Raw genomic sequence first — 13,243 nt, forward strand, 5'->3', positions numbered from 1 at the left:
CAACATCAAGCAGAAAAACAGTGGTCAAACACGTGCTCTGTTGCACCTGTAACTGCAACAGTGATGTCACAGTGTACTGACCACACTGCTACATCACTGCAGCAGGATGGGAGGTTGGAAAGGGGAAGGAGGACATTAAAAGCAAAACACTCAGCGGATATTAAGTTGCTCTCCAACTTGACAAATTTAAATACATTTATTAGGGAGTGAGAAAGAGTGTGAAAGTGCAAATCTGAGTTGTAAAGTCTGTTAGTTTGAATGTCTTCTTTCATGTTCAGACCTAGTTCATGGACTAGATCCCAAATTACATCCTGCGACAGGTTACCTTTCAAAAATAGAAGAAGAGTTCACAGCATTACAGGAGCTGGCACAGTAGGACACCAGGGATAATTACAGAGCCTTATCGCACCAAGCTGTATGAAGTAACCTAATTAAGCAGGCGATGGTAGTGAGGAGGTTTAGAGGGAAGCTTGAGGCAACTGACAGCTCAGTGAATCACTAAGTAAACGCTCTTTAGCGCTCTTTAGTGCTGAGGAAGTAGTCACTGTACTTTGGTGCACAAGCCTGATTGCACTACTCAGTCAAAGTGGCTCAGAAGACTAAAGACTAAAGAGAGTAACTTGGTTTCCTTCAAACAAACTGTGTGAGACCACATATCATATTAATATCTGCAGTGGCAGTCTGCAGGAGCAGATGATCGAGGAGGGAAGATCACAAATGTGATTAATTCAAATGCTGGTGACCAGTTCTTCACATCCATAATACTCCTTCAGACATTCTCTTTAATGCTGTGCTATTTTCTGCTGTAAAAATCCTGCTGTAATTTATCCATGGAGGTACAGTAGCTTAGGTTTCAACATATCAATCTAATTTTCCAGTCACTGGCTTAAATATTTTATCATGATGACAGCACTGATCAACCTCACTCATCACAGCATTCATCATTCCTAGGCAGTGTAGTTGTAGAATAACCTCAGCATGTTCTGAATTACACTCCAGCAGTTTAAAGTCAGTGATGCCGTCCGACAAAACTGACTTCTTGCTGCGTGAACGTCTGGTTTGATGTGCAGTGGGTTAACATGACATCGACAAACAAACCCTTTTCTTCCTCTTGCCTGCTAGTGGAAGTCAAACTAGTCATGCTCCCAATCCCATTCCCTGTGGCTCAGCAGGATTTGGGATGACATGGACCTTTCACTGGATTCATCAAAGCTGCCAGGCAAAGAGGCAGGGATAGCCATGAATCAGGGTCTTGGTATGTCAGGCTACCACCAACATATCACCTTCACACTGCAAGTGGCTGAGACATGTTATCCACAGTCTGTCTAAGTAATGCACCATATTATATTATCTACAAATCTTTAAATTGCAAATTATTATCATCATATTACAGACATTTTATTGAAATCATATCTTATCATGCCTGACCTGGAAACCACAGCATCTATCTCTGTGACTAACGTAGTGCCGTATGGTGGTCTGGCCTCAAGCAAAAATGTGACAACCAGGGCCATTAGCACAGAAAGCAGGGGGAGGAAACAGGCAGACTGAGGGGCTGACAGGTTAACACCAGACCTTAAGATTAAAAGTCTCCTCAACCACAAAAGCCAATATTCACTGCCATTTGTCACATAAGACCTGCGATGCAATATAGGCCTTCTTAAGTAAGTATAGCTTTTACAGAGAACAAGCCAACCTCGGCTGTCGCTCATCCCCAACCAATGAAAGAAGAAAATGATTTATGGAATGCAATGACGCAAAACGCAAGAAAACACATAACACATAGAGTGAAAGAAATAACTGGCTAGCAAGTTACCTAATCTGTGTAGCACAGGCTATAGTACATTAGAACTGCAAGTAAAGATTGCTCAATTATTTTAGAGTCCAAAGTGATGTCTTCAAATGTATTGTTTTGTTCAACCGGTCCAAACAGTCTAAAACCCATAAGTATGAACATTTAGAATTATATTGAATAGAGAAAAGCAGTGAACTAGTTAAAAGCAGGTATCCACTGTGCTGGCTGTGTGTGCTGTGTAATAGTGGAACTGGAAGAAAATAACAACTTTGGACAATGACACTTGCAATGACGTAAGAAAGCAAACAACACAAAGTGTCATCTCCCTGAAGAGGGAGCTGCATGTGCGTATAAGAGGAAACAGATCCAGAGCACTTCCAAAGATATTATGTAAAGTGGTCAACAACGGTTTCTTCATCTTAATCTTCATCTGTTTGTCTGCAGGGTGACTGGGAGCAGGTCACCCGGGGCTGAGAACCCAGTGCCAACTGCATTCAAGCCTGAATAAACAGAGACCCTGCTCACCAGCTGACTTTGACCGACTTCCAACCATTAGTGGTTTGCTAAACAAAGTCATCCTTTTAAACACTGGTAATCAGACTTTCCAGCAATGCTACTTGTTCATAATTTACATAACACTTACTTCATATGGTTTCTGCAGTCAGATTTATGCACAATTCAGGACATACACAACAGGGAATTTTGTAGCTTTAAGTCATAATAAAACATGCACTCCTTCTCGAGTCTGTGTTAGAAAAGCTGCTTCCTCTACTCTGATCCATGAAAGCAGAGACCACAGAAGGACAGACAATGGACAATAGAGAATGTGTGTGCATGCATGCATGTGTCCTGGGTGATGTTTTTTTTCCTCTGTGACAGTTCGAGGCAGAAAATCACAAGGACATGCTGTGTTTGTCACAGCAAAGCTCCAAAAAGCAACATCAACAAAAGCAAATGAGTGAAATCACCAGTCAAAAATACCCTCCTGTAGCTGCATGGAACTACAGAGCAATGCTAAACTAATTTTCATGTCAACAGCACTCAGTCACCAGCATATCAGTGTTAAGTTTGTTGAGCAGAAATTAATACTGAAAATAATGATGGCAAATACATTTATTGGGGCCAACAGAGCAGCTTGGAAACAAACAGCGAACAGGCTGGGAGTGAATGAGACACAGGAACAGATGGTGAGAAAAGCGACAGTGCTGCAGAGTTAAATCAACATGAGAAATCCCAGCTGAGAGATGTAAACAAACACATGTGCCTAGCGCATACTTACATCAATCATATCAGAGACGTCATGGATGTAATATTTTGCCACAACTGCATTTGTTGCTGCCAGGTTCAACAAATAGTCATTCCGGGCTTTCGTGCATTTCAGCTTATTCTCTGAGTACTTGGCTTGCCTCTGGGGAGGAGAGAAGAAACAGAGCAGATGAAGGAGAGGAAAAAAAACATCAGTGCAGGGAAATCAAGCAGTAGAGAGGATTTGAGTGTGTGCTCAGGCAGCTGCAGCTTGGGGACCATAAGACAGGTAGGGATGGCAGGGGAAAGTTTGGAGAAACAGGCTCTAGAGAAGCTTCCTCTGGATAGTAATGCGTAAGGTGGCACAGCCGGGATTGCATTTAGTCATTATACCGCCTCTCAGCACTTAAGTACCAGAGGCTGCAGAAAGTGGATGCTGAGGGAAGCACTTAGAGAGACTCTGGCTTTTTATATATAATGTGTTCAACATTAAAGGGATAATTTCACATTTTGGAAAAGGCTCTTATTTGCTGGTTGAGAAAGTCGATACTACTCTTATGTCTGTAAGTTAAATAAGAAGCAACTGCTGGCAGCCTGCTAGCTTAGCATAAAGACTAGACACAGGGGGAAACAGCTAGCCTGGTTCTATCCATAGGTAACACGTTGTATATCATTTGTTTAGTCTGTACTAACTAAGACATTTGTAACATTTTGACAGAGCCAGGCTTGCTGTTTTTATTCCTATCAAGTCTTTATGCTAAGCTAAGCTAATCGGCTGCTGGTTCCAGCTACATTTTTAGCGTATAGAGGTCAAAGTGGTGTTGTTATTTTCAGATAAGTCTAAGAAACAGGTGTATTTCCCAAATGTATTTAAACAGACTACATTTGTAGTCTTAAAGTATTTCTATGTCAGTCATACAAGTTTTACTAACATGGTTGGATACCTGTGCAATTGTATTTACAGTCTGATTACACACAAGTACATTTAACTGTGCTTAGTATTCAGTAAAAAATGTAAAGGAACAGGAACAGCATTTTAATGGCTTGACATTTATACTGAAGAAACACAACATATTGATTTTGCAAACTCGCGCTTCACAGTATTGACAAAACTACTTCAGCAACATAATTATTCAGACACGTCTCAGAAAAGCATTACTGCTGTTTGAAACACAACAAAAACGTCATAATCCTAAAGCAGAGACTTCTGTCCATTATTTAAATAGTTTATTTGTACATCTCACTACACATGGACATTTTATTTCCAATTTCTAAAAGCCATTATGATGCAAATTTCAGTGGTGGGTTAGAGGAAAAGAGATTAACTTTTTTCCCTCCCTCTTCCTCTTCCAACCTGTTTGCAGGCAGAGTAATGAGACAAAAGCTTAGAAGACACAGGGAAAAAGAGGAATATTCATCGCCACACTGTGTTATAAATAGTGTTCGGTTCCCAAGCAGCATCTCTGAGGATACCAGCCTGAAGAGGGGGAAGAAACGCTGTTGCTGTGACAGCCTTTTGATTTCCTGAACCTGAGAGATAATGGGAGTTTCATTTGCATGGAGAAATTCTAGCTGGAGATCCAGAATAAAAAACGCATGGGTGCATCTAAAGTACAATGCACTCCACAGATCACCAGAGACAAAATAGAAATCTGCATAAGATGGAAAGTGAGTTGGATTTTTGGCCAGGAGTACTGCAGTTTGCTCAGCGTGTCTGGCTGCAGACTGACAGTATGACTCTGAGAGTCTCTGACATTATATTGCTGTGTAGCGTAAATGCCAAACTGATGATTCAGGATTTTTATTGAGAAGACTGAAGCCAAACAGAACAACATGTTTATGTATCCACAAAACTTGTCTTATCCTGAGCGTCCTCACCTTCTCTTTCATCTTCTCAATTTTCCTGACGGAGCTGCGTCTCGGCTGGCGGTCTTCATGGCGCAGGAGGTTGACGTTGAGATCTCCGGACTTGCTGAACTGCTTCTCCTCCTGTTTTTCTGCATCTTTCAGCTTGCTCTCTGCACTGATGCTCTCAGTGTGGTACATGTGGTATGTTTTCATCACCTGCAGGAGAAGCATGGGCAGATAATTCAACAGACTTACCATTAACTGGGTGTACTGTCATCACATTTTATCATATAGGTTATTACAGGCTGAACTAACAAGATTTGAAGACACCTCACACTTGCTGTCAAACTATGTTAGACAGACTGATTTGTCACTGATTTGATCAACAGTACATACAGTAGACGACAGACTGAGAAAAACAAAGTGACTGCTCTCCTTTGTCACGTATCACAGTAAATTGAAATTAAAATATATTTGGGTTTTAGAATGTTGGTTAGACAAAAAAAGAATTCAAGACACTTGAGAAACCGTGATGGACATTTTTTTTTTAAGAGAAAACAATTAGCATATTAATCAAAAATGAAAAAGGCTGTTAGGTGCAGTCCTGTATAAAAGAATAAATAGTGAATAGACTATTGTGCAAGGGAGTTGTCTGAAACCTGGAGCAGAGAGGCATCATTAGTATTTTTATCAGGAGTCTTCTGCTATAAATATGTAGGGGTGGTCACTGCTGGGAATTGTAAAAGGGCACGTAAACAAGCCCTGGTCTCAGTGTCTAAGGTGGATCCCACCTTTCTGAGCAACTTTAAAAGAGTCTGTTTTTGAAGCTGGATCGACTTGAGAAGGGAACATTGTTTTTTTCCTTGAGTATTGTTGTAAAGGTGGAAGAACAAGTGTCTTTTTAGGCCAAACTCCAAAAAAAACACGCATGTGCTTTGTCCTTATATGCCCATTCACAAAACAACCCATACCCGTGCCCTGACTCGCAATAGCGTTACTGAGAAATAACCAAAAATAAGTTGAAAGAGGAAAAGACAATATCTTTCACTGACTTCACTGTCCTCTGTTTCCAAAATCTGGTTTCATTTTAGCTTTTTCATGGTGGCCTGGCGGATCAATCTCGGCTCGTCAATACAGCGGTAACACAGATGTCACTACATGTGGAATATTTTAAGTGGATCCAGAGGCCCAGGGTTGTGTGTGGTTTATTCTTGGCTGTCAAACCTTCAACTCACCCCCTTCATTCCCTCCTCACTGTGGCTTTTCCGGGCCTCTTAATTATTTCTAGCGTAACTCTTCATCACCCCAGGCCTGTTCATTTTCAGTTCTTTTGTGCGGCAGAGTGACAGCATTGTTTTCTGTGTTCTCTGCAGTTACCTCTTTGCTTTGATCTCCCCTTAGACACGCAAATTTTGACACAGACACCCCTCCACCCTGCTCCGACACGGTGATGACAAGACTGTAGTGACAGAAAACGCTCGTTAGACAAGACAGAAGCATCCTGCGTCTTTCTTAACTCATCCCAGATGCTTATTGGGAGAGTGTCACCTCTTAGAAGCCCATTCCTAAGCCTCGTAAAGGAACGTCCAGATGTGAGCTGCGTCTTCAAACGTCTCGGGCATTCTGAATTTTCTACGAACACCTCAGGATGTTAGACGGTCAACAAAAACAGTAATTTATTTGTTTCCTGTAATCAAGTAAGTAATGCTCACTTGGTGCTGCATTTAAGCAGCAGGGCTCCTTTTATCTCTATGAGTGCTACTCATCAAAATCACATGTTTGCCATTGGGTCACCCGCAACCATAATATTTCAGTGACCTCCAACCCTGTGACAGTAATATTTACCAGTGTTGCCACTTGAGGAGGCTCTATTTATTCTCTCCTCTGTGCTGGAAAAAGCACCTCTCCTCTCCAGGCAGTGAAGAAATAACAAGAACAACAGAGTGACAAAGAGCTCTAAGGCAAACACCTGAAAAGTAAAATAAATAAACAGAATAAAAGACACAAGTCTATTCTCAGAGTGACAAAGCTGACATCGCTGCAGCTACTCCATGAGGAGAGAAACTAGGCTAACACACTGCTACGTCCCCAGGCTGTCAAACCCAAACCGTTTCGTTCAAATTCCTCTGAAAACGTGCTAGATTTCCATCCAACTTTGAACCATCTGACTACAGGACCTGCAGCTAAAGACACAAAGTAATTTGCAGGGAGACTGAGCTTCAGCTGTGTCTACAGGAGGTGTGTGTACAGTTATAGTTCTCTGACGATAGCCTCAGGCTATTTTAACTCCTGAGCAGAGTCTCTAAGCTGGTGAAAGAAACCCAGGAGGGAGAGAATGGCTGGAGTTTTTCATAATGAATACAAGGCGAAAGGAGGATACATCGTATTTAGTATGAATCTAAATATTCTTCTAATGCTTTAAGGTGCTGACCATATAATCGCCCAGTTCAACTCACACTCAACCTTTATTGCTTGTCATCCCTCTTGTCTCTCATCTCAAAACATTCCCCTCTGACCACTTATAAAAAGGTGCGTGTGGTGATATCACTGAAAAATATAATATAGTCACAGAGTGATCTGATCTGTGATGGATGGTGCATGAGCAAGGGCATAATATATGAGAAAAAGACAACACAAGATAATAAGATAACAAAAACTATAACAAAAATCCTTTATATAAGACTCAATTACAGGCATAAAAATATAAGAAGCATAAGCAACTTGAGTTTAGATATAAAAATATTATGCATATTTTTGAGAAGGTTAAGTTATAATCCAATCATGCACAAAATAAATAAAATTGTGGTTGTTATGAATAATTAATGTCAAGATTCATCCCAAATGTGCAGAAGCTAAAATATTTAGATGTTTTCTTTTCATGACTAACATGTTGCCATGAATCAATGCCTACACAAATGAATTAATAGATGAATGAAAGCTACACCAGTACCATCTTCTGAGACTGAGTTTCAGAGTCAGTCTAGTAGTCGTTAACAAAAGAATAACCGTGTATGACACTGAAGTGCAGACAACAGACACAAGGTGGCCGATCAGAAAGATAAGATAAGCTGAAGCTTTATTGATCCCTGTGGGGATATTAAGTCGATGTAGCAGGAAATTAACACAGTTTGAAGGGAGGAAAACTGAGCTTCACAGACCTGTGTTGCCGTGAGCGATGTCAGGAAGCGACTGACTGTTCAGACATTCAGTCCTTTGCTCCAATTTCCCCATTTCAGACTCATCACTATTGACAAAGCCACAGACAACAGGAGCCTCACTCTCACTAACACCTCTGCTGCTGAAGCGTCATACTTTAAACAATATTTGAATAATAGCTTCAGCTCTCAGTCTTACATCTCTCCCATACCTCTCACTGAGCGGCTAGGGATTCAAATGGGATTTCACAGTTTTCTTTCAGCAAAAATTGTTTTGTTGGCAGCCAGTGAAAACTGTTAGAAAATACCACAAGGCAATCACCATGTAGCCACGCTATTGATTTAGCTATTTCTGTACAATCACTAACACTAACAAGGGAGCAGTAATAAAAAAAACGATACTTTTTTCCTCTAACAGACGGTGTTAGTGCTGCCTCAGGGCCATCAAGAGGTGAACTCAATCAGTCACTTGTGAAATATTTCAGACCTCAGATGCCGGCCTGTGTACTGTCAAATTTAGTTTTTACGTAGCTTAGGGTGGTAACTAGGAAACTCTTTTCCTACAAACTTTGCAGAGTCAGCTTCATTTGTACAGTGGTTAATTACAGCTGGCTGCTTCACTAATATCTATATGTCAACCTTAAACCTAGGTTCATAAACACAGAAGTCTTTAGAGAAAGAAATCATGCAAAGAGAGGTAACAACAGTATAGGTAATTAGAGTGAAAAAACACCTATTAAATGTGAAAATGTATGTGCTTGGAATTATTAATTTTATCGGAAGTAAATTTGTTACAGCAACAAACTTTCCACCATAGCTGTGAAGTTTCACACAACTCCCACAGTCTTCCTCATATATGGAGAGAGAACTAGGCTATACGTCAACATTTGGATTTTTAATCTTCAGCCAGACAGCAGCTGAGGCCAAGTAGAGCATGAGAACAGAGACCATCTGAGTTTTATTATGCAGCATTGTCCTCAGCCAGAGAGGGAAGAGTGGGTGGTACAAATGTAAATTGTAAAAAAACTAAAAAAACAACTATGAGGTATAGAAGTACAGAATAATTTGTTTCCAAGTGTTTCTGGATGCCAGCGTGAACTTGAAATACATCCTGACCCTCTAGAAACCAAACTAGAAATGGCTGGCAGGAATAATCTTCTGAAAAAAATTAGCATTTATTAACATAATAACTGTCAAGTGTAGAGTATAGCAGCCTTGGTCAGTCTATAAAGGTATCTGACCGATAACACAGTCCACAGCAATTAACATAATGTATGTGCACTTTTGATTATCACATGCTCCCCATAACACTGCCTATTTCAGCATCCAAATGTACAGATGGCAAGATCGGGGAGAGTTGCCAGCACTGCCCTTTGGTAGTTTGACTCTCATCACATTGCACAGATGAATAAGTCATATAAGGCAGCTCTGCCATCTCCTCTGTTTCACCTCGGGGGGCAGAGGATTGCTGAAGTTGCCTGGAGTTCGTCCAGTTTTGGGCACTAAGCCTCCCTCAGAAAGAGCTCATCTCTGAGTAACAGTGCAGCACCAGTACAACGTGTCCTGATCCTCTGCATACGCTCATCAATCTGCAGGGTTTCCTGCAGGAAATCCCATTATTAACAATTCAGTTCTTCACTTATTACCAGTTACTTTTCAGCAAATGCAATTTGAAACTGTGGATGGCTGTAGATACTGGGGATAGAAGTGAAAAACTGCTGCTACAACAATGTTAATTAGTAACATTTGTCATAACTTATGTAAGATTATTGTTTATGTTATCTGACAGTGTTATAACAACACAGCATGTGATGACACCCCATTTAAAAATACTGAATACTAAAATAAACTGAGAAAAGAGGGTTTGGGTGACATGCTGCCTTTATTAATACTGCCCTCTCATTACGTTGTACTGATATTTGGCTGACAGTTTAATCCAAACAGATTCTCTAAATACAATGAAATATTAATTATGTGGGTTTTTTTGGGCTAAAGTCCATCCCAGTTGGTGATATGTATAATAGGAAACACCCATCTGTATATTCATTCATCACCTTTTATTATATTGAAACATATGGGAAGCAGCTGCAGGATGCCCAAGAGCTGCTCACTGTGAAGAAAAAAATCCTGTTGTTTATGCTTTTTAAAGGAGTGCTGTGGTCTACCAACAAATCAAAATGAAGCAGAAGACTGCTTCAAAAACAATAAAGACAAAGTGAACATATTGTACCAGTGGAGAAACTGGTCATTATAGTAACCGACTATCCAAAACAAAGCAAATTGGTGGAATCAAATACAACAAAGCAGCTGAGCTGGAGATGGTGACCTAAAATGAATGAGTGGTCTATTGTTGTGGAAACAGGACGCACATTATGTAATCTGCTTATTATTTTTCCTCAATTCTTCAAAATTATGCAAACACAATCTAATGAATGATACAGCTGTGTGTTGAGGCAGGCAGGTATTTCACTGACAACTGGTGACGTGAACCCTGAACTGGAGCAGAGCTGAAGGAGTCGCCAGAATGTTGGAGTGATTTGAGATCCAGAAACTGTCCAACTTGGAAAGAAGCGTAATGTTCCATGTCATCATTTACAACTGCCCAACTCTTTCTCCCCCTTATAATCAATCACCACCATTTTAATCCTCACTACTACTACTACTAAGCAGGTATTCAAAACCACTCCACCACTCAGGGAAATAGCCAGCATAGTAACAGTAGGATGGTACCTGCTTTATTTGTTGTGTTCACTTGGGCATAGCTTTTGAAAAGAAAGATTGTTTTAGACTGTACAAACAAGTACAAAAGGTAATAAAAGCAAACAAAAAAGGGGGGAACATGAAATAAAATGTCAGAGAGACAAAGAGGAAAAAGAACTTTGGATGGGCCCAGTGATGAGATAAGGTGTGAGAGATCGATCTGTAGGAGACACAGGGTATTACTTACAGTGTAGAGTTCATTCGTCACTTTCACCAGCTCCTCGTGCATCTGGATCCCAATGTCCTTGCTCTGAAACACAACAAGCAGAAAGAACAGGGGGTGAGAAAAGAAATAATGTTTGAGCCATCAGCAGTGACCTGCTGGAACAAACTCAGTCGATTACTGCTGACACTATGACTTTGGTGGGTCATTGAGAAATATCTCAGCATTTGGATGGATGGCCAACGAGTTTGGTACAGATATTCAAGGACATCAGAGGATGAATCCTATTTACTTTAGTGACCCAGTGACTTTTTCATCCAGTGCCACCGATCAGAATTTTGACTAGTTTTGACAAATCCATCCAGGGTTGCAGGGGGATGGAGCCAAATCTAGGCTGACATTGGGCATGAGCTAGGGTACATCCTGGACAGGTCAAGTCTATCACAGGGTTGACATATAGAGATTAACAACCATTCAAGTTTGAAAATTTAACCCACTGCCAGACTCTCCTGATCACCAATATCGAACTACCCCTTCCTCTGTCTCACCAGCTGCTCTGCCTCCCAACCAAGCACGATTCATTCAGGAATGAATGAAAATATGGGAGGCCGCTGCTTTTTTAAACTTGTTAGTGGAATTAATAATGAGGCAAATCAACTGCACAATGGCCAAGCTATGGAACGTACATATATATTTATACAATCACAGCAATGTATCAGTTGAATTTTAACTTTTTAGCATACCTATTTTACATCTGTATGACATGTAACTGTAAGCAATTGCACATTCACAGCTAACTTCCTATGATTATTGCAAAGTCTCTCTCTCACCTGTTACCTATGTGCGTGTGTGTGTGCTTTTTTGAATTAAGTGTGCAGGTTTGAAATGTGGTTGCATGTGTGATGCGTGCCTATGACTGTGTGATGTGTAAGTATGTCAAGGGGGGAAGATAATGTGTGATATCCTCTGGCAAAGAAAAAGACTGTGTATTGATATTTGTGCTTTACAGATATAAATAAAAATCAATAACACATCAACAGGAAAAACAAGTTCAATTTCCGTTGTTATATCTTTACCTGATAATGAAAAGATTGCATAAGCCATCATTTCTCTCTGCCACCATTTTAATGTGTTTGTTTGTTTAGAATCACATGCACCTTGACTTTTCCACAGTCATTACACCGCACAGCATGTCCTGTGATCAAAATCATGGGACACACCTGGACTGGAAGGACAAATAACTGACAGAGAGAATGTAATAACATCTGTTTGCGTGGGAAGGAGAAGCAGGAAGCATTTATTAGAAGACCTGGAGGTGAGAAAATGGAACCAGTATATCTCAGTGTGATGGTCTAACACTTTCAAAAAACAGAAGCAACACCTCTTCCTCTGACTTCACGGAGCTACTGAAAGTTGTTATATTCGAGAGCAGATGATACAAAAAAAACGTTATACAGTCACAAATAGGAAGCTGGTTGAGCTACTCTCAACAATGTGATTTTAATCAGTCTTCCATTGCTTTAGTATGTGATATTAAATTGTCTTTAATGTTATGTTTTATGTTAAGTAGTGGTGAGGTCATGAAACTCACAGGTTTTGGCGCAAAATGTTGATTGAGTTTCTACAAAATGTGTCTGTATTATAAACCATAAACATCAAGTACAGCACAAATTCAGACTTTTCACTTTTATTGTGACACCCGAAGTGAAATAATGCTGATGTGACAGATTCTCAACCTTGTATGAGCCTTTTTTGTTGCAAAATACATTCTCACACTATGTAAATGTTTGTGTATGTGTATGTGTATTTTTAGATCTATTATTTGTGTCAGAAGGAAATGGCAGGGCAGAATTTACTTGAGAAAACATGGAGGAAGTGCCAGTAGAACAGGGGACACAGTCTTTGAACTCACTTTAGACTCAGCAGTGTTATCTTCTGTTTGTTGGGAAATAAAAAAATAAATCAGCCAAAATGGAGGCAACAATATGTACAACATATGTGGCATTGTGATTTGGATCATGTGTGGGTCAAGAAGCACAGTGGTGATGTTTTAAAAAAAACAAGGCCACCACACCCCTAAATCCACCCCCTTTTGAACTTTTGATTCTAACTGATTGTAAATGCTGTGCAAGAATTGCAAGGAACCTTAGCGGTTGTAAATTACAATCTTTCACAAAGCCTGGCTGCTATGATGAGTGAGACTTGGTAATGTGAAACTCACTACAGTTTGGCGTGGAGGGGAACATGGCCCACAGTAGGCAACATCAAAGCTGACCT

The 13,243-nt window shown here is 40.3% G+C and overlaps 1 protein-coding gene across 3 annotated transcripts in view; it reads right to left on the reverse strand.

Moving 5' to 3' along the window:
• Nucleotides 1-13,243, reverse strand: part of srgap3 (SLIT-ROBO Rho GTPase activating protein 3) — a 73,869-nt gene that overhangs the window by 16,550 nt on the left and 44,076 nt on the right. For all 3 annotated transcript variants that reach the window (XM_018681322.2, XM_018681323.2, XM_051074667.1), the window contains 3 exons: nucleotides 10,991-11,053; nucleotides 4,919-5,104; nucleotides 3,075-3,203 (listed from right to left, as the gene is read on the reverse strand). In XM_018681322.2, coding sequence (XP_018536838.1) covers nucleotides 3,075-3,203; nucleotides 4,919-5,104; nucleotides 10,991-11,053 — 378 coding nt within the window. The remainder of the gene's footprint in view (nucleotides 1-3,074; nucleotides 3,204-4,918; nucleotides 5,105-10,990; nucleotides 11,054-13,243) is intronic.

Source organism: Lates calcarifer, linkage group LG12, assembly GCF_001640805.2.
Source record: "Lates calcarifer isolate ASB-BC8 linkage group LG12, TLL_Latcal_v3, whole genome shotgun sequence".
Classification (NCBI taxonomy): Eukaryota; Metazoa; Chordata; class Actinopteri; family Centropomidae; genus Lates; species Lates calcarifer.